The 24944-nt window shown below is 42.3% G+C and overlaps 1 protein-coding gene across 1 annotated transcript in view; it reads left to right on the forward strand.

Annotated features, from left to right (window-relative positions):
• SLC9A1 (solute carrier family 9 member A1) overlaps positions 1–24944 on the forward strand; it is a 53046-nt gene that overhangs the window by 26203 nt on the left and 1899 nt on the right. Inside the window, exons 5-11 of the mRNA XM_066572865.1 lie at positions 4846–5039; positions 6012–6101; positions 9159–9229; positions 10840–11013; positions 11198–11312; positions 11444–11545; positions 17920–17992. Coding sequence (XP_066428962.1) covers positions 4846–5039; positions 6012–6101; positions 9159–9229; positions 10840–11013; positions 11198–11312; positions 11444–11545; positions 17920–17992 — 819 coding nt within the window. The remainder of the gene's footprint in view (positions 1–4845; positions 5040–6011; positions 6102–9158; positions 9230–10839; positions 11014–11197; positions 11313–11443; positions 11546–17919; positions 17993–24944) is intronic.

Below are 24944 nucleotides of genomic sequence, written 5' to 3' on the forward strand. Positions count from 1 at the left end.
ACCATCATGAGTGGAGTGGGGATTTTGCTGATCACTCATCATACCCCTGCTTGTTCTCAGAATGTTAAATGGCACAGGAGTGGCTCCTGTAGTATATCATTAATTCTGAGCTCTCTGATATGCTTGGGTTCAAGCAAAGGTTTTGCTCATGGTGTAGCGATCCTTTTACACAGGCCGAATTCTCGGCACGATGTAACAAGCGCCGAACAACAAGCATATCGATTTGGTGCTGCTTCACTTTTCATTTATGTGGGCTGAGAATCTCTTATGGGGACGAATGATTGTGATTATGATTGCTTGTCCCCATAGGCCAGCTGTACATCTTCCCGTTCATACAAAAGTTCGCTCTTTTGACAGCTGACTATTGTCCATTTTCATTAGCCCATTAATAACGATACAAACGTTTAAATGAACATTTATGCTGGTGATCCGCATCACAATCCTTCAGTTTAAAAAAGTGTTTTTTTTCTTTTCTTAATTTAAATGCATTTTATGGCAGCATAGGGTATACTATGTAAACCGGAAAAAGACATGTGTCTATCCAGTTCAGCCTATTAACCTCCAATGTTGATCCAGAGGAAGGCAAAAAAAAAACAATGAGGTAGAAGCGAATTAAAATCCTTCCTGACTCCAATCTGGCAATTCAAATAATCCCTGGGTCAGCAACGTTTTTGAAGTTATTATTGATTATAACATATAATATATATTGTATCGCTCAAGAAAGGGGTCCAGGTCTCCATTGAACTCTTACTGAATTTGCCATCACTACGTCCCGAGGCAGAGAGTTCAATAGTCTCACTGCACTTACAGTAAAGAACCCCCTTCAATGTCTGTGTAGAATCCTTCATTCCTCTAGATCTAGAGGATGCCCCCTTGTTTCACAGTCCTGGGTTGGTATAAACAGATCATGGGAGAGATCTCTGTATTGCCCCCTGATATATTTAAACATGGTTGTTAGGTCGCCCCTCAGCCATCTTTTTTGTAAACTAAATCCCAATTTTGATAACCTCTGAGTATTGTCGTTCATCCATTCCATTTATTACTTTAGTTGCTCGCCTTTGTACCCGCTCCAGCTCTGATATGTCCTCCTTGAGTACCGGTGCTCAAAACTATACTAAATATCCCATGTGTGGTCTGACCAGTGACTTGTAGCCCCTAGACCTCTTTTGATGCACCCTATGACCTTATTTGCATTGGCAGTTGCTGCCTGACACTGGCTGCTCCAGTTAAGCTTACAGTTAACTAAAATCCCCAAGTCCTTTTCCATGTCAGTGTTTCCCAGTGGTTTCCCATTTAGTGTGCAATGGTGATATGTATTTCCACTGCCTATGTGCATAATTTTACATTTATCAGTGTTTCATTCTCATTTGCTGTTTTTCTGCCCAAGCCCTCAACTTATCCAGATCCTCTTGCAATCTCCTTCCGTCCTCTCTTGTGTTAATTACTTAACATAGTTTTGTGTCATCTGCAAATATTGGTATTTTACGGCACAATCCTTCTGCCATTAGTTAATAAATGTACTATAAAGAATAGTGCTCAAGACCGACCCCTGTGGTACCCCACTAGTATTAGTGATCCAATCAGAGTATGTACCATTAATAACCACTCCCTGCTTTCTATAACTGAAATAGTTACTTACACAAATTCTCACCCAGAACAAGCATTTTCATTTTATGTGGACAGTATCAAATGCTTTGGAAAAGTCCAGATGCACAAGATCCAATGACTCTCCCCGTTCCAGTCTAGAACTTACCTCCTCGTAGAAGTTGATCAGATTGGTTAGACAGGAGCGATCCCTCATAAACCCGCACTGATACAGAATTATACAGCCATTTTCCTTGTAGTACTCCAGGATAGCATCTATTAGAAAGCCTTCAAAGTGGGTACTGAATACAAACCTGGTTTCCAAATTCCTCCAGCACCCATAGTTTTTGAGAAATAACATTTATCCGTCATTTCAAAGATTTGTAGAGTTAATAAAACATTTTCTTGCAGACCACTATAATAGTCATGCAAAAGAACCCCACACTTCCTCACCGTTCATTTTCAGTGGGACTGCCAGAGATGGCCAGATATTGAGGCAGGTTTTTACTTCAAGACAATCCAATCCACACAAGGTAGGCATATGCACAAGACAGATCTCAACTTTAAGATTCTGAAGCAGCTTGCCTACTCATCTGATCTGCTATTTTAAGGCTTTTTTTTAAAAGCTTGCGTCATCAGGTGAGTAGTCTGATTGTATCAGAACCTCAAGGTGAAGATCTGCCGATTTTCTGATGCATATACCCACCTTGTGAGGATCGCCATGGTCTTTGAAGGAAAGAGATTTATTTTTAAAGTTTGCCTCCGACATTACTTCAGATCTTCAAAAACAAATTTCATTTACGAGAGCTACTGCAACTAAAGACTTCTGTAAGCAAACAGAAAAGGCAGTGTAGGATCTTGTGAGTGTCTTATTTTTTTGAGGCCATTCTCACACATGCGCTTTTTATTGTGATTACCTGACATTTTGAACGCTGCGGTATAATGCTCCCATTGATTTCAATGGGGCCTTGCAGACATGCGATCGATTGCAGCGTTTTCGAGCACTTTCTGCTCTATTTTACAGCGTTTTAGCGCACCTCATCACCCATGACAATGATTGGGTGCAGTAAAACACGCTTTTGGATCAAAATCGCAGCGTTTTGCTGACCACATGTGTGAGAGTGGTCTAAGTGTATGACTTGAGGTTAAGTGACTTTTTAGTTTCAGAACATTTAGAAAGAGTTACCTTACTTTTTGGACAATAAAATGCATCCAGGTTTAGGATAAAAAATACTTTATACTAAGTAAAACTTCCCTGGTGGACTTAAGAAGTGGAGGATTTAGTTTCAAGTGGGTTTGGATAACTGCAGCGACCCCCAATACTAATTGTGCCCCCTCTCAGTGGCCCTATAATAATTGTGCCCCTTCACAGTGTTCCCAGTAGTAATGGCCCCCAGTATTAATCATGGCCTCAGTAGTCTTAGTAGTAAGGGTGCCCCTATTGGCTCCCAGCTGTAACTGTGCCCCCAGTAGACCATTGGGGCAGCAACACCACCAAGAAGAACTTTACCTTTCCCATGCAGCTCCAGTCCCAGCGACCTCTGACACTTTCCAGTTGTGTCAGTGTTATGGCACTTCCTGTACACGCAGACGCTGGGACAAAGTATTGGAGGTCAACTCCTCTAAAAAAAAATCTAAATAATAAAACAAAAATACATATTTGGTATCGCTGCATCCGTAAAAGTCCGATCTATCAAAGTAATGCATTATTTACCGGTGAACGTCTTCCAAAAAAAAAAGACAGAAATTCGCTCTTTTGGTCACCCTGTTGCCAAGAAAAAATCTAATAATAAGCGATCAAAAAGTCTTGCGTATTCCAAAATGGTACCAATGGAAACGACAGGACGTACTGCACAAAATGAGCCCTAACACAACTATATCGATGGAAAAATAAAAAAAATTGTGCGCAGAAGATGGAGACAGAAAATAATTTTTAAAAATGTAATTTAAAGATAAATATAAGTAGTACAGCAAAAAAAACTATACAAGTTTGGTATCGTAGTAATTGTACTGACCCATAGAATAAAGTTATCATGTCATTTTTGTTGCAATTTGTGCGCCGTAGAAACGAGACTCACTCAAAGATGGCGGAATATCATTTTTTTTCCATTTCTCTCCACTTAAAAGTTTTTCAGTACATTATACAGTACATTAAATAGTACGATTAAAAAATACAACTCATCCTGCAAAAAACAAGCCCTCATACGGCTACGTCGATGGATAAATAAAGTTACAATTTTTTTCTGTGGCAAGAGGGTCAACGGGAAGAGGGAAGCAAGACACTATTGTTTTTATTGGGAACCACTGGGGTCCCTATTTTACTAATGAGGGCCACTGGGGACACCATTACCAAATGGGGACAAATAGGTGGCACTATTACTAAGAGGGAACACAGAGAGGGCACTTGAATAGAGGCACTATTACTATCGGAGGATACTGAGAAGGGAGTAGCAGCATAGTACGTTCACATGTAGCTGATTTTTCAGCTGTGGAAAATCTGTAGCAAAAAATCAGCGCTTTTGTACCAGAATCCACATGAAGTTCTTCAATATTTAGTGGTGATTTTGTAAATTATGTTGATTTGAATTTGCTGTTGAATTCTACACCTGTGAAATATGCACAGCAAATCAGCTACATGTGAATGCACCCTAGGTCATCTTATAGTGGAATGCCAGATTCAGATGTTTGACCGCTTGGATGCAGTGGTCGCTCTGTGACGCTATTGCCAAAGGCACAGCCCAGCGGATTGCCTGTCAGTTTACTACTGGTAGACAATATTGTTATAGAATGCTAAGTATTTCAAAGTGTTATAGAAGTAGTCAAAAAATTGCATGTGTGTAGTCCCCTTGAGAGGCAAAAAAATCATTTTTGTTGTTTTTTTTTTGTTGTTTGTTTTGGGGTTTTTTAAAATTTATTTATATATCTTTAATTCCACATGACTGATTCTTATAATTATTCATACAAAGAGTAAAAATGTACTTGACTATTAAATACCATGAAAAGTGCTCTTTGGCATGGCCTTTAATATACATTTGATAGAACACTTGTGCATTAACAGTCAGTTGATGACTCGTCAATTTGTTACCAGATGAAAGATCAGTGGGATTTTTACCGCCATAACTGAGCACAGCATCTGATCTTCGTCAATGTTGCTGATTTTCATTGCCTACCTAAAGAGCTTGTGTAAATAATATAATTGGCTTGCTTGGCATTCCAAAAGGCAAGACAGAAGCTAACTGTAATTTTGCGGTCTTCTTCCAGGTGTGGTGAGCTTGACTTGGTTTATTAACAAGTTCCGCATAGTCAAACTGACTACCAAAGACCAGTTTATTATCGCATATGGTGGCCTGCGTGGTGCTATTGCCTTCTCATTGGGGTATTTATTGCATAGTGAAAACAGGCAAATGTTCCTCACTGCGATAATAACCGTCATATTCTTCACAGTCTTCGTACAGGTAAGTAAAGAGTTCACATTTGAAAGTTACAGGAAGAGAAAACCACAATCTAAATACCCTATACTTGGTGGATATACCCTATTTTTCTGACTATAAAATCTTGCTGAAAAGCAGCAGTGCCTTATTGCCCAAAGGTAGGGCAGCCTGATAGATCCAGAAACCCCTGAGCACTACCTTAATAATCCGGCAGTGCACTGCTAGATCACCAGGAGTACTCTGCAGCCGTACATGCCGCGGCTGCACAGTCCTCCCTCTTCCTACCCGATCAGGGCAGGAGCAGTCCCCTCCAGCATTGGAGATTACTGGCATATCTCCCCCTACTCCATCATCCTGATGTGAAGGTCCTCCTCCTCTGTACACACAGGGACAGACAGTAGCAAAGCTCAAAGGTCTTGCAGTAGCAGCAGGACCCTAATGTCATAACCATGTGACCAGGAGCAGCTAGAGGGACTCGTGTACTACTACACTTGCATGTGGGGATTTAGTGGTAATAAAATCAGTAGCAGAGCTCTGTGTGCACACACGCATGTATATTGTGCATGCAGCAGTGCTATGTATAATGTGAACTTGTGTGCTTGCGCCATTGTTTGAATCTGCACACTAGGTTTAATAGGAGCTGATTGCTCACTGTAAACTCACTTTCCTATATTAGAACACCAAAGTTAATGACGGTAGCCCCTCCACTTTGCTAAACCCCCAGAGACCTTTAAATTGGTATTACATTTTTTTTCCTGCTTTCTCTGGTCTAAACCTGGGGTGCGTCTCATAGTCCAAAACATATGGTGTATATATTTTCATAGTACATGTTTGTTTTGACATTCCAATGGGAGGACGTTGTGTTGACCAATCATTTTAGCAGTCTGAAAATGGAAGTGCCTTGGTTATTTAGACTACTCTTCAATTAATACCTTATAGCATTTCTCAACATGCTGCTATGTTCTGTTGCTTATTTATCTTTCTGTTTTAATAAAGGGAATGACAATTCGACCTTTGGTGGAGCTTTTGGCTGTGAAAAAGAAGCAGGAGACTAAGCGTTCAATAAATGAAGAAATCCATACTCAGGTATGAGGAAAGCTTATGCCATTACAGCTGGTAATCGCATTAGGCTCAACATAAGAAGCTTGAATATGCTGCAACAACTACGGGGCAGTGTAGTATTATGTGCTATCTATGTAATATAGGGGAGAGTTAGATCTACCAGAGCTGCTCATCACTGTAGCTTAATAGAGGCCAGGTCCCAAATCTGAGAACCCACCCTCCATTGTTCATATGCTTAGAAAGGACATATGGAAATGTATTTGTCGTGATAACAGCTCTATTAAACTTGCCTAAGCTCTGTTTTAATAAGCAAACAAAGTTGGTTATGAAACAGACTTTGCATTAACTTAAAGGGGTTGTCCCGCGGCAGCAAGTGGGTCTATACACTTCTGTATGGCCATAATAATGCACTTTGTAATGTACATTGTGCATTAATTATGTTAATAATTATAAAAAGTTATAAAAAGTTTTATACTTACCTGCTCCGTTGCTAGCGTCCTCGTCTCCATGGAGCCGACTAATTTTTGGCCTCCGATGGCCAAATTAGCCGCGCTTGCGCAGTCCGGGTCTTCAGCAGTCTTCTATGGAGCCGCTCGTGCCAGAGAGCGGCTCCGTGTAGCTCCGCCCCGTCACGTGCCGATTCCAGCCAATCAGGAGGCTGGAATCGGCAGTGGACCGCACAGAAGAGCTGCGGTCCACGAAGGTAGAAGATCCCGGCGGCCATCTTCAGCAGGTGAGTATGAAGACGCCGGACCGCCGGGATTCAGGTAAGCGCTGTGCGGGTGGTTTTTTTAACCCCTGCATCGGGGTTGTCTCGCGCCGAACGGGGGGGGGGGTTAAAAAAAAAAAAAACCCGTTTCGGCGCGGGACATCTCCTTTAAGTGCATTGAATCATAAGGTCGGTTGTTGCACATTTCTTTGCTTCCCTTGTTAACATTATTTCCCCTTTCATACAGTGTTGTCTTGTGATCATGACATGCATTGCTTAGTTTTTGTGGTTCCTTAACATTGTGTAAGGTCCCTCTTTAGCTTTCATTTAGATATTTTCCAAGAATGTGCATCTGTTCACTTCAAGAACTCTAGGCACAGTGATTGCCATAGTCCATGGCTCTGTTTACCCTGGGTTTTGTTCTGTGCATTGGAGATATATATTGGGAGGATTTCCTGCTAATATACCCGTGATGTATGCCACTGTATACTGTGCGGCAAAATTTGCAGGATACTGGTATATGGAATTGCACAGCGGACTGCACTATTGAATGCTACAAAAACATACTGACCTATACCAGGTAAATAGGTGCCTTGTGGCAAATGGACATTGCAAACACATTGTGAAGTTCCCCACTATATTCAGTTCGTGGTCATCAATACATTACCTTTCTATAATGTTCTGAGGCTCGTTCATGCTGTAAGTTACAGCTGCTTCCTGCAGTCTGTGAGACAATCCTCTTGCCTGCCTGTTTCTGTACAAGCTGTTATGGAATATGAACAGGAACTCTATCGCTGTGAGAAGGAAGATGATTTCTGACTGTAAATATAGCTTTGTGTGGGTTATGCCACATACAGGACCAGAGGCCTCTGTATCGGTGACTTCCCTTATTCTTTAGTAGTTGGAATGCAGCAGGAGTCTTCGTACATTTATACAAGCTACAGAAACCTAATGTGATTCCATTTGTACACTTCATCATTCATTGGCAACATATGCAGCAGTCAATGACCATTCTCTCATCTTTTTAAATCAAGTGACGCCCCATTTAGACAGAGCGATTACCATTCAAAAAATTGCTAAAATGTACAAAACTGAACGATAATTGTTTAACTTGAATGTGGGTCAATGATTAGCGAGAATCGTCAGGTACTCGCTTGTCATTCAGTTTCAGCTTGCATAAAAACCATCGCCGACTCGGGCACTTATCGTGCCGTTTAAACACTGCTGGTTCAATATTTCACGTCGGAATATGAAACACTGAACAATAAGTTCCTGAAGACTGCAAGATGGTCAACGAGAATCCTGCAGTCTAAATAGACTGCCCGCGTGCGAACGAGCTGGTGATGACGTCACCGGCTTGTTCCATCGGCAAATGAGAATCGCAAGATTCGTGGCTCGTGTAAAAGGGCCATTGGAGGAGAAAGATTCGCTAAGGAAATATTAATGTTTCACTTCCCTTGTGCCATGAATCCATCCTGCCCTTGATATAAAGCAGCGTGAAGGGGAAAAGAAGAGGGACTATGGCCATGTGCGCACGTAGCAGACCTTTTCTGTGCAGTAGCCTGAAATCCGTAGCATAATCCACATGTTATATGTAAGTTGGCTTTTTTTGCTTGCTTTCAAAGCTGCACTGAATTTTTTTTTTTCCCCCTTCAGTTCATGTATGGGGCCTTATTTAGCCCCCTTCATGTGCAGTGGTGGGATATTTTCAGCATGCATTCCTCACTGAAAATCAACACCTTGAACATATCTATTGTGTCCAGGTGGCCTCGTATTTTTTTTTTGTTGTTGTTTTTGGTCTGCAATTCATTATCCTACATTGATGCCTGGCTTGTCATCGCTGCCATCTTGCACACTGCTATTGTAAATCATTGCTTAGTGCCCTTGGTAATGTGGTTTGGCTGTAATGATGGTAGCTTTGCAGTGGTGTTGTGTTTTACATGGCATAGAAATGTCTAGACGGAAGCTTTTATCAGCAGTAGAAGCAGCTGCCTTTCACAATTATGACAGATTCTGTTTAATTTCTGTTAGTGAAGCAGATTGAAATTAATCTCAAATGATTGAGAACAAGTGGGAGTATGAGGGAAAAAACTCCAGTTACTTCAAATGCATATCAATGGGCTTTTTTTCTTTTTTCTTCCTAACATTTGCTGCATGACAAAAATGATGCAATTGGACCATATAACTTTTTAAATCTGGTAATTTAGTTTGGTCATGAAACTATCCACACGCCACACCATCTTTTTGCCTATCAACTGTGTTGAAGAAAGTATAGCTATTTATCTGAAGTTTTTAAACATAAACTTGATTGAAAGTGAACATGTGTACTTTTAAGACATTCATGCTTCCAGCTTTATTATTTTTTTTTTTAGTTCCTTGATCATCTTCTCACTGGAATTGAAGACATATGTGGTCATTATGGCCATCACCACTGGAAGGACAAGTAAGTCCCATTGTGTCTCTCTCTCTGTTCAGTATTAAAGCTACTTAAAGGGAGTCTGTCACTTTCTTTTAGGCCTATAAGTGAAGCATATAGTCTGAAAGCAGGTGATACATGGTGTCCGGAATTTAAGTTTTACACTTGCCTTCCTTGTCTGTTCCTGGTGTGCGCGCTGAAAGACGCTGCTCAATGCATTCAGCAGCAGATCCCAGCGCTGACACTGGGGGAACAATGGGGAAGAGAAGTATATAACTTGCATCCCCGGACACAATAGTCACCTACTTTCAGCCTATAAGCGAAGCTAAAAGTAGATGACATACTCCTTTTAATAGTGCTGTACTGAATGTGAATGGTGTCCCTGCAGTATTCGGCTTTCTGCGCATTTCTAAGATATAGAGGGGATCAGAAAATGCTCACACATGGCAGATTACTTGGAAACCTTAAAAAACGATAACAGAAAAACCACATCTAGTCTTCCCTTTAAATATTTCCTTTTAGGATAGATCGATGCTTATTCCAGGCATGTGTAAATTCATTCTTTTTTTTTTCCAATGACGTCTGCTGGAAGTTTGCGCCAAGCATTTATTATTTTGTCATGGGATATCTACTCTTGGTTTAACAGAATCTGAAGGGTAGTAATACACTGCCAACTCTTAAAGACTTCTCTCTCTATTTATTTACTGGTAATTTTATTCAAAGGGGATAAAGTGTGAGCAGTGGACCCCCACTGATCTGATATTTCATTAATACTGGAATTCCAAAAAGAAAAAACTTTTTATGAGCCGCGTGTGAATCTGGGTACAATAAGCTGCTCTGAATATGACAGGTTACATTGCCTACTGCATACCTTTTTCTGGCTACACTATAAATAGATACTTACAAGGCTCGTAAAGTTTCACAAGACCATGGGTAATCTTGAAACTTTTTATAAGTCTAAGTATCTATGTATAGTTAGCCTGATGAAGGCATCTTTCCTATACTGAAATGCATGGCTAGCTTGCCTGTTTACCACAAATTTATTTCAAGCTCCCGGTTCTCTGATCAGTATCACGACGATCCTCTTGTTTCCCTGTGCATATTCTCTATGGAGGCTTTTCACTGCTTGTTCGTCCGGAGGAGGCTGCTGCTATGAGCTTATTTGCTGGTTGTGTCGCTTACACAACCCATTCGTGTGAGAGCCTCATGTAATTACATCCTGTTGGTCCTACACAAGGATCGTTATTTTTCTTTCTCAATAAAGTCAGAAGTGAGCGCAATAGGAGACTACCAAAACATGGAATGGCCATGCAGGTCATGTCTGTAGTGAACCACTTCTGATTATTATTATTTTATTTTTTTTCCTCTGGGGAGGTGGTAAAAATAAAGCCTACACCCCTTGCCACCCATCATGTATGGCATAAACTTGACTACAGGCTTGTTGTTTGTCAAGTGACCGATGGGGCTCACATTGAACACTCATGATGAGAAAAAACCTTTTCAACTTGTTTTAATTGATGTTAAATTTATCTATCGGAGCGCCATTCTACGTGAGTTGTGAGTATTTCAAATCAGGAAGATAACCCTGTATAGAATTTCGGTTTTAAAGGCCTAACAAAATCTGTCTCCCAATGCAGATTGAACCGCTTCAATAAAACGTATGTGAAGAAGTGCCTTATCGCAGGGGAGAGGTCTACAGAGCCACAGCTCATTGCCTTTTATCACAAAATGGAGATGAAACAGGCAATAGAATTGGTAGAGAGTGGTGGCATTGGAAAGATCCCATCTGCTGTATCTACTGTGTCCATGCAGTAAGTGCAGATTCATAAGAATGTATTGACTATATAGAAGATCTGAGAGACTGTTCTAGTTGAATTTGCGTATGCATGTGTGCTAACCATGTATAAATTTGCCTTTACTGTGATATGATGCAAATCAAACCAATGTTTAGGAAGCTTTGTGTATGGAATAATATTTACAGAAATTTCTCTGCAGGAATATCCAACCAAAGCCTAAGCCTTTAGACAGAGTAATTCCAACACTATCTAAAGTCAAAGAGGAGGAGATCCGCAAGATTCTCCGCAACAATTTACAAAAGACACGGCAAAGGGTGAGATCCTTTGGAGGACCCATGCTCCTTCATTAACCCTATAGTATAAGTACTCGTTTGTTTTTAGTAATTTTTTTTTGTTGCCCCTCATTTTCATGCACTAAAAAGCTATTTTGCTTGTCCACAAATAGCTTCGCTCTTACAACCGGCACACACTGGTTGCTGATCCATACGAAGAAGCCTGGAACCAGATGTTACTCAGAAGACAAAAAATGCATCACATAGAACAGCGGGTAAGTTTGCAATGAATTAGGCTTAAATGTAAAAGACATACACTTTGAATTCACTAGCCTTCCTGTGCCGTCACACCCTACTCTTTATTCTTCGTTTTTTTCGTTCCTTTTTTTATATGTGGTAATTTGACAACTACAATGTTGCTTTGCCTTACCATTCATGAGTAGTGGTGCAGAATACAAGAGATCCGTGCATTGCAAAGTGTTGTTGTTTGTGTTTAAAACATCGACTGAGTGGATCATTCCTCTCAGATTCAATCTAAAGCAGTCTGTCAACGGGCGTTGTGAAATCCCGTGGCGGATCTCCGCCACCCCGCAGCAGGAGCCAGCAGACGGATCTCCGTGGTGAGCCTATCTGACAGATAGGCTCACCGGGGAGAATCGCAGCAATTTGCAGCATGCTACGATTTGCCGGCCGCAAGCAGAGAATCGCTATGATTCTCCGCTCGTGGACAGGGGGCTGCGCTTTCCATAGCAAAGCTATGGAAAGCGTGCACTGAGTTCCCCGCGACCGGATTATCGCCACGGGGACTGCAATGAAAAAGCGCCCGTGCATTTACATGTAGCCTATTTGCTGCTGGTTTTGGTGCAGATCTGTAATACATTTCATCCTTTCAATTTGAGTTCAACTGAGAGGGTGAAAACTGTTGTAGATCCACACCAAAATCTGCCACAAAATCCGCAGCAAATCAGCTACGTGTGACTCCACTCTAATGGTAATTTACAGCTCCAAGATTCTGCGTAAAACCTAATAAATGCGTAAATGCATTGGAAGTATCTAAAAGCTTTCCAATTATGGTCATTGTGATAAGTTTGGATTATTGCACAATGAGAGGACAAGGGAACAACACTAATACACTTTGAGAGTTAAGGGCCATTTACACGGGATGATTATTGCACCAAATTCGTTCGAAGTCTAAATACCAAGCAATAAAGTTAACTTCATTTATTTTTAGTTTTTTGCTCATTTTCAACCAGCATAAAAATCATTGCTGGATCACTCGCTTTTCATTGCATCTTAAATCTCCCCATTAAGCAAGAAGTCAGCGATGATCTCCCTGTCTGAACGCTCAGCACGAGCGCTAACTAGTGGTGATGTCACCCACTCATTCAGATCATCTAATGCCCCATTTACACAGTATGACTGTCAGCCAAAGTATGCTGGACAGAAACTTGCCACACAGGAAATAAACAGCCCGTGGAATGGAATATCATAGTTGGGCCGAAAAGAGACATGTGTTCATCCAGTTTGGCCTATTAACCCCCAATGTTGATTCAGAGGAAGGCAAACAAAGTAGATAGAAGCCAATTTTCCCCATTTAAGGGAAAAAAGAAAAATTCTTTCCTGACTCCAATCTGGCAATCAGAATAATCCCTGGATCAACAACCCTTTTTGAAGTTATTAATGGTTATAACTAGAGATCAGCGAACCTACTCGTTTCGAGTAATTACTCGATCGAGCACCGCGATTTTCGAGTACTTCCGTACTCGGGTGAAAAGATCCCCCCCACACACTCCCCGCTGCAACCCCCTACTCACCCACGGCACCCCTGAATCTTTTCGCCCGAGTACAGAAGTACTCGAGAATCGCGATGCTCGGGCGAAAAAGGGGCGTGGCCGAGTACGCTCGCTCATCTCTAGTTATAACCTATAATATAGTATGCTCAAAGACATCCAGGTCCCTCTTGAACGTTTATTGAATTTGCCATCACCACATCCTCAGGCAAAGAGTTCCATAGTCTCACTGCTTTTTCAGTAAAGAACCCCCTTTTGTGTTGGTGATGAATAGAGATTAGCGAGCGTACTCGGAAAAGCACTACTCGCTCGAGTAATTTGCTTTATCCGAGTATCGCTGTGCTCATCGCTGAAGATTCGGGTGCCGGCACGGAACGGGGAGCTTCAGGGGAGAGCGGGGAGGAACGGAGGGGAGATCTTTCTCCCTGTCAGCCGCAGCGGCAGACGAATCTTCAGGGGCAAGCACAGCGATACTCGGATAAAGCAAATTACTCGAGCGAGTAGTGCTTTTCCGAGTACGCTCGCTCATCTCTAGTGATGAAACCTTCTTTCCTCTAGATGTAGAGGAAACAGTCACAGTCCTGGGTATAAACAGATCATGGAAGAGATCTCTGTATTGCCCCCTGATATATTTATACATAGTTATCAGGTTGCCCTTCAGCCGTCTTTTTTTTTGTTTTTTGTTTTTTTCTCTAAACTAAATCTCAATTGTGATAACCTCTCTAGCTATTGTAGTCCACCCATTCCATTTATTACTTTAGTTGGCCGCCTTTGTACCCACTCAAGCTTTGATGTGTCCTTCCTGAGTGTCGTTGCACAAAACTGTCCACAATATTCCATGTGTGGTCTGACCAGTGATTTCAAAGAGGAAGAACAATGTTCTTGTCATGTGCTCCTTTACCTCTTTTCATGTACCCCATGATCCTATTTGCCTTGGCAGCGGCTGCCGGACGTTGGGGAAATAGAGGTCATAGGACAGAACATCTTCAACTCCGACCTGCTCTTACCCTCAGATCTAAACCTACAGCCACCCGAATCCACCCAGGATCTGAATCTCTCTGAGGGCCTGAAAGAGATCCAGACCTGCCATGTATTGTAAAACTCCACATGGGCTTCGTTCTCACTCGCCCTTAGTTCGTCAAAGCGCATAAGATCGTTGAGCTCCTCTACCCACATCATTCTTGAGGAAGGAGTAGAGGACTTCCAGAGTCTAGGGATGATTTTCCTGGCTGCAAAATAAAGAATCTCAGAAGACCCCTTTTAGCTTTTTTTTTTTTTTTTAAATCAAGTTTTATTGCCCTTTTAGCTTTTTTGATAGGTCCCGGAAGGACTCGGAGCAGTGCAGTTTCTATTGTCAATTTCACATGTGTCCTGCAGATACAATTGTAACCCTCCATCACCTCCTTCCAAAGGGTGGCTACATCAGGACAGCTCCACCAAATGTGGGTCATGTTTCCTCTATTATTGTTACATCTCCAACAGATGGGTGAGGTCTGGGGAAAGATTTTATGTACTTGGTCTGGAGTACTTTACCACCGGGAGAAGTTTAGATCCTGCGCTTTGCAGGTGGGGAGGGAGTTGGGGCGGAGACTTCCTCCCGTGGAAGTCTCTGCCCCAACTCCCTCTCCCATACCTCTACGTAAGGTGGCATCTGGATCTCCGACTCCTGATTCAGCAATAATTTGTATAGAATGGAAATTGTGTATCTCTGTGAGGACGAGGACATTCAAATCTTCTCAAATGGAGTGAGGGGGGGTCTGTAAGATTCACCCCGGGGGCCAGGGAACCCACAAAGCCCCTTAAGTAGAAATATTGTAACCATGAACCAGACCCAGACCCCACCCCACCCGTGATCTCCACTAGGGGCTTCAGACCCGCTCCTGACACCACATCCTGTACATGAGGTAGTAGGGAGAGCGGCAGCTGCAGAATAGGGGACCCTTGCATGGAGGCCCTGAATTGCGGGTTGGAGACCAGGGGTGTGAGGGGCTCCGGAACAGACACCAGCCCATCATCCGGCGCGAACTCTGACCAAAACTTAAGTAATTGACCCAAGAATGTTGAGATATTGGGGATCAAACTAATATATTCCGGTGGAATCCAGGCCGCCCTCCACAAAGACCCTGGCATCAGGGCGTGTTCTGATGCCACAGTTTTGAACTCTCTCGTTTAAGCAAGTCAATTATACAGTTGGCAAAACTAGGCTTATAATAAAGGGTAAAGTTGGGCAGTCCCGGGCCTCCCCTTTCCTTACTTCTCGTAAGGAGTGAGAAGCGCATCTGTGGCTTCCTTCAGCTCCACACGAACGCTGTAATGAGGGATCAAATATGTTTTAAATAAGGATTTGACAGTTTCACTGGGACAGTCTAACATAGATAAAGGAACTTGGGCAAAGAATCCATTTTACTAACGTTAACCCTCCCACTCCAGGAAAGGAATGGAGACTTCCACTTGCTCAGATCTCTTTCCAGACTCTTAAGGAAGGGTTTGTAGTTTAGTTTAAATGCCTGAGAGACCCCTGCAGGGAGGTGAGTTCCAAGATATTTTATCAAGGAGAGTTTCCACTGGAAAGGGAACTGACCCTCCAGTTGAGACACTTAGGTCTGCGGCAACAACACGTTCAGTACCTCCGACTTTTGAGTGTCTACTTTGTAATTGCTTACTCTGCCGAAGCGCTGGCACTCTTGTAGGAGACCGATGTGAGGGTTGGACAAATAACGCAAGAGATCACCTGAAAAAAGTGCTATTTTGTGTTTTATGTCACCTATGCAAAGACCCCTAATAAAACTGTTTTGGCGAATTGCGTTCGCCAGTGCTTCCATTTTTAGGACATAAAGGAACAGGGATAAAGGGCACCCCTGTCTAGTTCCATTCTTGATTTGAAAGGCGTCCGACAGGGCCCCGAATCTTGGCAAAGGGGTTTTGGTACAAGGACATGATTCTATCCTTCATTCTTGGGCCAACGCCTATTTTATCTAGAGTGGCGGAGAGGAAACTCCCAACTGACCCTTTCGAACGCCTTCTCTGCATTAACTACAAGCAAGCAGAGGGGACTACCTGTATGCTTGGCTCTAGCAATCAAGGACAGGGATTTAAGTGTTATCCCTGGCTTCTTTGCCTGGGACAAAAAAGACAACCTGTTCCTTATGGATTAGGCGTGGGCTAGTGACCTAGAGGCGGGTGGTGATCAGCTTTGCAAATAATTTTATGTGCATGTTGAGAGAGATTGGATTGTAGTTGCGCATAACGAGGCATCCCTCCAAGGTTTAGGGATGACCGTGATGTGGGCCATCAAAGCCTGAGTCGGGAAGGGGCACCCCCAACCCACGGCATTAAAGGACCTGAGAACCAGTGGTGAGACCTCCTCCTAAAACGTCTTATAGAACCTGGCTGTAAAGCCATCCGGACCTGGGCTCCTCCCCACTTGTAGGTTTTTAGTCAACTCTCAAAGTTCTGGGGAGGAGAAATCAGCCTCTAGATCCTCTACCTTCTCACTTGTCATACGGTTGGCGGCGTTAAGGGCAAGATAGGCCTCTATCTTCCCAAATTCTGGGCACCCAGCTGTATGGGCCTTTCAGTATTGTAAAGTTTGGAGTAGTGACTACTAAATTCTTCCAGAATTTCTGAGGTGCCATGAACCACGCCACCCGGACAAATTGAAATTTAGAGATATGGTAAGGGGATGATCTTGGGTGAAGCACTCTAGCTAACAAACTCCCACATTTATTTCCGTATTCAAAGGCCCCTCTGCGCAATCTGTCTCTATAGGATAAGGATCGCTGGTCTAGAATTGCCGATATCTGTTGCCGCAAGCTCGAGATCTCTTCTTTGTGGGAGTCTGTTTTAGATCATTTGTTAGATGTCTCTTTTGCCTGCAAGTTTAAGATAAGATTGTGCAACTTCTATGCTCTCTTTTTTGAGCCTAGCTCCGTGGTCTATTAATATACCCCTGATGATGCATTTTAAAGCTTCCCACTGGGTGGGAGCCTCCTTAGAGTCTGATTGGTGGACTCTGATCTCCTTTTTAACATCTATTATGCATAGGGAGTCTTTAAGTAAACTCTCATTGAGTCTCCAGGAGAATCCCTCCGAGGGGCCCCTACACCCAGTGAACTAGCCAAAAACTGGTGCATAGTCAGACCAAATAGGTCACCCAGCGAGCATCTTGGGAATCCAGTAGACTCTGCGATACTAGGAGTAGATTTATTCTAGTGCATGAGTTGTGCCCCGAGTAGTGAAATATGTAGTCCCTGACCCCTGGGTGAAGGACTTTCCACAAGTCAACCAGTTGTAGGGTGTTTAACCCCTTAAGGACCAGGTTGTTTTGTACCTTAAGGACCAGCCCCTTTCAGGGATTTAACCCACGTGGCGGTTTTACTGCTCTATTTTTTTTCTTTAGCTACCAAAATTATTTTTGCCTTTTTTTTTTTTCTGTGACATATAGGACTATTTTTTTATATCCTTTTCACTGACTTTTTCCCCCCATTTTTTTAGTTTTTTTGTTCTGTCTCGGGGAGGACACTGGCATCGCCTAACCGGGCTGTATACGGGCAGCCAAATAGAAACGGTCAACTCCCCCTCCCACTTTATTATCCTGACTGGAGGCCTAAAACTCAACTGTGACCAGACAATGGGGCAGTGGGCATAAATCCTACAAAAGTTGAACACTCCAATAGGATCTTGCAAAAACGCAGTGGCTATAATGACGCACAATATGATGCATTATTACTGACACAATAAATGTAATCAATGTACAGTAAATTGGGAGAATAAAAAGTTGTAGGTGAAGATAAAAGTAATGCTAAATTAGGAACAGAGTTTAAATGAATAAGTTAATAGTTTACCTGCATTTGTTTCAGGCCGCTAATTATCTAACTGTTCCTGCGCACAAGCTGGATTCACCTACTCTATCCAGAGCACGTGTTGGTTCAGGTGAGTTTTAGAAATGACATCAAAAATAGATTGTGTATCTTTATACTGTATACTATACATGTGAGCTGAGTAATGGCACTTAAACCTCTTAAGGACCAGGCTGTTTTGTACCTTAAGGACCAGACACTTTTTAGAGATTTTACCCATGTGGTGGTTTAACTGCCCTATTTTTTTCCTTCAGCTACGAAAATTATTTTTGCTGCGTTTTTTTTCTCTCGTGGCATATAGGGCTATTTTTTAAATATCTTTTTCACTCACTTTTTTTTCCAGTTTTATTAAGGTAAAAGGCTAAACACAATTATTTTTTACTAGCTTACCCATCGCGCGTTGCTGCGAAGACAGACAGACATACATACATTCGGGTTTATATAGATAGATAGATAGATAGATAGATAGATAACAACTAGAGATGAGCGAACGTACTCGTGACACCGAGTACGCACCCGAGTACCGCCATTTTCGAGTACAGCAGTACTCGCGCGTAAAGATTCGGGGGGCGCCGTGGCGGCACGGGGGGTAGCAGTGGGGAGTGGGGGGGAGAGGGAGAGAGAGAGGGCTCCCCCCTGTTCCCCGCTGCTCCCCCCCCGCACCGCCGCGCCTCTCCCCGCCCCCCGGCGCCCCCCGAATCTTTACGCCCGAGTACTGAAGTACTCGAAAATGGCGGTACTCGGGTGCGTAAGTACTCATTACGAGTACGTTCGCTCATCTCTAATAACAACCAATCACAGCGCAGCTTTCATGTTACCTCAGCAGTAAGAGAAATAACACCCAATCACAGCGCAACTTTTATTCTACCTCAGTAATATAAAAAAAAAATAGCAACCAATCACAGCGCAGCATTCATTTTACCTCTGCGGTATAATATATAGCAACCAATCACAGCACAGCTTTCATGTAACCTCAGTAGTATAATATATAGCAACCAATCACAGCACAGCTTTCATTTTACCTCAGCATTCTCAATATGCAGCTATTGTCTTGCGAAACGTTCTGTGGATGCATCATTTTGTAGTTGAACACGCTTGCTCGTAATGCCTTTTGCTTTTGTGCTTGAAATGGAAATCAAACGATCTTTGTCTGGGAGGCATAACTGGCGACGATAATCGCACACGTGCCACCTATCATAGGATAGTTGTACTATGCCAGTAATCTTCCCAGGAGTGTAGTCAACAACTTCCCAAAGTTTCATGGCGATTGGATGAATGGTGTAGTAATGCATAAAGGACAGACAGACAGTCATTCATTTATATATATATATATATATATATAGATGACAACAGGAAGTGAGAGAATTAGATTCCGTACGTAAAATTTGGATGCTAATTCTTTTGCGCTTTGAATTGAATAATCGAGTTGGGACCCATTAGCTTTTCCTATTTTTGACATCAATGCTCGTGCCAAATTTCAAGTTTATATGACATTGGGAAGTGAGAAAATTGGATTCCGTACGTAAAATTTGGACGCTAATTCTTTGGCGCTTAGAATTGAATAATTGAGTGAGGACCCATTAACTTTTCCTATTTGTGATATAATCAATGCTCATGCCAAATTACATCGGGAAGTGAGAGAATTAGATTCTGTACATAAAATTTTGATAATTCTTTTGCACTTAGAATTAAATAATCGAGTTGGGACCCATTAACGTTTCCTATTTATGACATAATCAATGCTCATGCCAAATTTCATATTTCTACGACATCGAGAAGTGAGAGAATTAGTGGCAATGAAGAAAATCGAACGATCTATGTGGGGGGGTCGTAACTGTCGACGACGCAAACACGCGCGCCATTTATCGTAGCATAAATGTACTATGCCTATAATCTTCCCAGGAGTGTGCTCAACAACTTCCCAAAGTTTCATGGCGATCGTATGTTTACACTAAAATAAAGTATGGGAACGGGTTCCTCATTTTGTTTCGGATGTTTTGATATATAATATAGTTTTGGATTACAGGCTGTATACAGCAACTGTTTTGGTTGGCGTCTGCTTTGGGTTATTTTCTTTATGTATATATTTTTATTTTATTCTGTAATTTTGTTTTACTTATTTATGTAATTATTTTTTTTTTACCATTTTCCCCATGATGTCATAAAATGACCTCCGCATACAAAGTAGTTGTCAGCAGCACAATCCTTAAATCCCAGACTGATCAGACAGGGAACCTGCAAACGCCCTCCTTCAGTCTAGATCCAACACAGACCGTCAATGCATACTCCAAGAAAAAATGATGAAGGCAGCAGTTGATGCAGTGAATAGATACTTGACAAAGACTCAGCAACTGAAGAGTCGAAACGTCGTCTTTTCTGTGTGGGAGGAATAAACCTCTTCATTCACTGCATCAACTGCTGCCTTTATCTTTTTTTTTCTTAAAATGACCTCTGCGGGATATTCGTATGTTTTGGGTTTTTTGTTTCTTTTTTACTCACTTTTCCACTGTAGCTGGGGCATCCATAGGAGCCCCAGTTACAGGGAAAGCATCCCCTGTAGTGACAATAGTCACTGGGAGAGCTGTCAGGGTCTGCTAAGACCCTGTGGCTCTGTTGTGCCAGGGGATCCCGGTGGTCATCTTGCATAGTGGAAGAAACACTTCCACTTTCACCTCTTAGTACATAGCGCTCATTGAGAGTTATGTACCAGGGAAAGGAGAAGGCAAAAGTGGTTAAAAACCACTTTTCCGTTCTCTCTTCCGTGACTAACAGCTGACAACCCAACCTGCTCCTGCTTGATTGCAGAAGCAGCGGCTTTAATCCCACACCATATTTTTACTATCGGCCAAGATTAAAGCACAGGAGCAAGCGCTGTATATTTACCGCGCTTGGTCCTTAAGGGGTTAATAGTTTATATCATTCAGAGCAGTTTTTTTTTAAAAACAAATGTAAGTGGCCAGACAGCCCCTTGAAAATGCCTTTAATCTGAAATTTAAATGATTCAGGAAAAAACTTCAATTACTAACAGGCAGTCTTCCAATTAGCTTGTTGTTGAGGGAATCCTTTTTATCTAGGGAGCGTTCACAGAGTATTACCGTACTCTCTGTGCGATACGCTTGGGGTGGGGGGTGGGCTCATGACAGTTGCTGAAAGCAGCACTGTGACTGAATCCCCAAACACTTCTAGTGTAAAGCGGACATCTTTGTTCATTTATATATATATATATATATATATATATATATATATATATATATATATATATATATATATATATATATATATATATATATATATATATATATATATATATATATATATATATATATATATAGTGTGTATATGTATATATTTTTATTTATTTTTTTTCTCTCAAAATATAAATAGTCTATGTTGTGTACAGTCATTAGATCTAAGGTGGCATGTGTTTTTTTTGTTTTGTTTTTTCCTTGTGAATAGGAGAGAATGCTATTCCAGTAAACAATATCAATGCCAGGCAGAACTTTTTCACATGATCACTTTTAGAACGGCAAAAAAATCTATTTTACTGCATAGCCAATAAAGGTTAAGCTTTAAAGGGAAGAAAATAATAGAATAAATATAAGATGAGAATAGCGCTCCAGGAAGTATACAATTCCAAAGACTTTATAGATAATTATATGACCCTTCACAGATATAGATAAAATGTAATGACTTTTATTAATAAATTCTAAAATTGTGGACTCACATATAACACTTACAAACGATACACAAAGAGACAAGTAACACAGATAGATTAAGGAGATCAGTACCGCTCATATGTATAAGTGAAAGATCCTGTATGTCACAAAATCTTTTTGTGTCCAAGTCTAAAAAATAGAACTTTAGAATACTGGTGCGGTACGAAAATTGATACCCCCTTGAAACACGATCTTGTTTCGCATATTAGAGATGCTAAGACAATTTTCTATGATTACCCCGTTGTAGCACAGTGTTGTTTTACACAAGGAAGTGCTAAATACATGGGCTCATTGCACGTCAATGATGCTGAACAAGAAAAAAGGGGACTTTGAGAATATTATATAGATTTCCATACCACTGTGATTTCGTATAGATAATTATATGGAATTAAACTCACCCCGTGTGTGTGCTGTAGAGCCCTATGCAGGGTCTCTACTAGCACACAAAATCCTGTATGGCCTTTAAATAAATCCACAGATTTTTCTGCGATCCTGCTGGGCTAAGAAGCAGGAGAGCTAAGTGTATGCTCTATTTCCCTCTCGGGAACTAGATCAAAGATTGCTGAATAGAGTGAAGAAAAAAGCACCCGCGCTCCTTTTTAAGGAGCGCTGGTGCTTTTTTCTTCACTCTATTCAGCAAGCTTTAAAGTGAATCTGTCACGTCCCACAGCACCATAAACTAAGTTATGGTGCTGTAAGGGGATATAACTAAGGAGCAGGGTGTTGTATTTTTTATATGCTCCCCCAATCCAGCGCTGTCACCTAGAAGAGTCGGTACAGGGCACGAAAATCTGCCTTTTCAAGCTCCTGTGTGCACGCTCTCCCATAGATTTGTATGGGAGAATGTGCGCACGGGAATCTGAAGAGTCAGATATTCGTGTACCGCGCGATCTGCGATCCAACGCTGTTACTCAGTGAAGGAGCATATAAAAAATACATCACCCTCCTCCTTGTCACATCCCTTAGGGGCACCACTTAGTTTATGGTGCTGTGGGGACATGACTGATTTCCCTTAAGTTTCACAGTGGAACTGTGTGTGTGTTTGTATATGTGTGTATACAGAGGAGACTTTTTTTGTCGGCCATTGTAAACTGCGCGATTTTGAACCCTGCTCAGGTTTTTCAAAGTGGAAAGGGGTTAAGCCTGTGTATCTCTTGCCTCATAGTGTGTGTATATGTATTTTTCCCAGTGGACTAAATAGCCAATCAGCCCCTGGTGTCGCTGCAGCCATGACAGGAATCGATGATAGATAGATAGATACACATATACATAGTTATGGTGTGTGTCATTCATCGATTCCCGCCATGGTTGCAGCGACACCAGTGTCTGATTGGCCATTCAGTCCACTGGGAAAAATCCAGGTTGGCCAGTCACGGTATCCTGCAGCACATCGGTCCACATTTGCTGTAACTGAGCTTCTAGTTGACGCAAACTGGTAAGCTGTTGGTGTCCAAGATTGTCCCATACATGTTCTAATGGTGATAAATCTGGCGACGGGGCAGCCACAGTAGTGTGTGAATGTTGTGGAGATATTCCTGTGACCCCCTTGTGTGTGCGGCTGGAAAATGCCTTCTGGAAGCCGCTATGAGAGGCAAAACATATGGCCGCAGGGTATCCAGAACATATCACTAAACTATCATTGTCCCTTGTACCACCACTAGGGGTGACTGACTGTCGTATGCGATGCCCCCCCCCAGACCAGCAGGGGGCAGCGTGCCGCTTCACAGCAAAGGCAGGATTGAGGCGCTCACCACTAGGTCTCCAGACATGAACACGGCTGTTATCAATACCCAAACTAAACCTGGATTCAATGCTGAAGACAACCTTGTTTCACTCCAAAGTAGGCGACAGTGGATTTTAAAGGCAGTACACGTAATGGGCGCCGTAAAATCAAATTTCCTTCAGCCAAGCGCATGGAAATGGTTCCGACATACACAGGGGTAGTGTAGTGTTGGTGCCACCTATCTCTGGATAGCAGTCCTCAAAATATTTGGAGCTACTTGTGCTTTTAGGACAATCAGATGATCCTTCCTAGTGGTGGTCTGTCGTGGATGTCCTGAGCCCTGTTACCTTGTGTGCCCTCACACATCCACTGGTTCCAACACAGCTTAACAGTTTAGTCCGAACGACCCAGGTGGTGAGCAATTTGTCGATACAAACATCCAACTTCTCGCATTCCGATAATGTGCGCCTCTCAAACTCTTAACTGGACAAAATCTCTTCAATTGCGTCGTAGAGACGTCTAGTGGTCAACCATCTGTACGCGAGTAGAAAAAGATGTCCACTACACACAAGTAGCCTCTGAAAGCCTTTTTATAGTCCAAGGGTTGAACCACTTTTATGCTGCGTTCACACAGGGCAGATTTGTGGCAAATCTGCCTGCAGCCGCTAATCCTGAGATTAGCCAGCCATGTGGACGAGATTTGTCAAAAATTTCGTCCATGTGGGACGGCCAATCCGCGGCAGCGTGGATTCCCCGGCCGCAGCATGTCATTTTATTTTTTTTTTTCCCCCGTTGCGGCCATGCTCTCTCTCCTCTATGGGAGTGCCAGCCACAACGGAAAAGCGTGTGGCCAATCCACTCCAAAACCCACGGCTAAGTCCTGCAGGGAGTTTGAAGTTGCACTTTCCCGGCGTAAATCTCGCGTTTTTTCCCTGCGGCCAAACCGCGAGATTTCCGCCGGGATACCGCCGTGTGAGAACCTAGCCTTAGAGTCTCAGCTGCAAAGACCGTTCATCTAATAACGCCACACCTCCTATAATCATTTGCATATCTGCCAGCGAAAGACAGAAGAAGTTGTGTGCTTGACTTTATTTTATTTATTTTTTGTTTTATATATAGTGATAGCACATATCAGTTGACATTTGCTGCCACTGGTGACGCAGATTATGGTAACAACTGACCTGCCTATGATGTGAACAAACCCTTGGACGAGGCCACTTTACAAAAGCATATTGGCAGTCAGAAATGTATTAGAGGGCTTTTCCTAGCTCAGCCATACAGACAGTATATCACAGTGAGATTTACTGTATTTGCAATTTACATAAACTGCGTAGGTCTCTGTGCTGCACGGTTCCCCTAACTGCTATTCACCAGTGCTGCTGTCTATGTAGTCTCTGCCACCAGTGGCCACAATGTAAATGATCATATCATTGAGGGGCACAGCTTGAAGACTACTGCCACTAAGAGGACACAAAGCAGAAAAAGGTGTTAGCTCCTCGCTAGACACCCCTACCCCCTGCAGGCACCAAGCTAATCCGTTTTAGCTTGGTGTCTGTAGGAGGCAGACCTGTTTCTCTTCAGTCTTC

Source organism: Eleutherodactylus coqui, chromosome 1 (genome assembly GCF_035609145.1).
Source record: "Eleutherodactylus coqui strain aEleCoq1 chromosome 1, aEleCoq1.hap1, whole genome shotgun sequence".
NCBI lineage: Eukaryota > Metazoa > Chordata > Amphibia > Anura > Eleutherodactylidae > Eleutherodactylus > Eleutherodactylus coqui.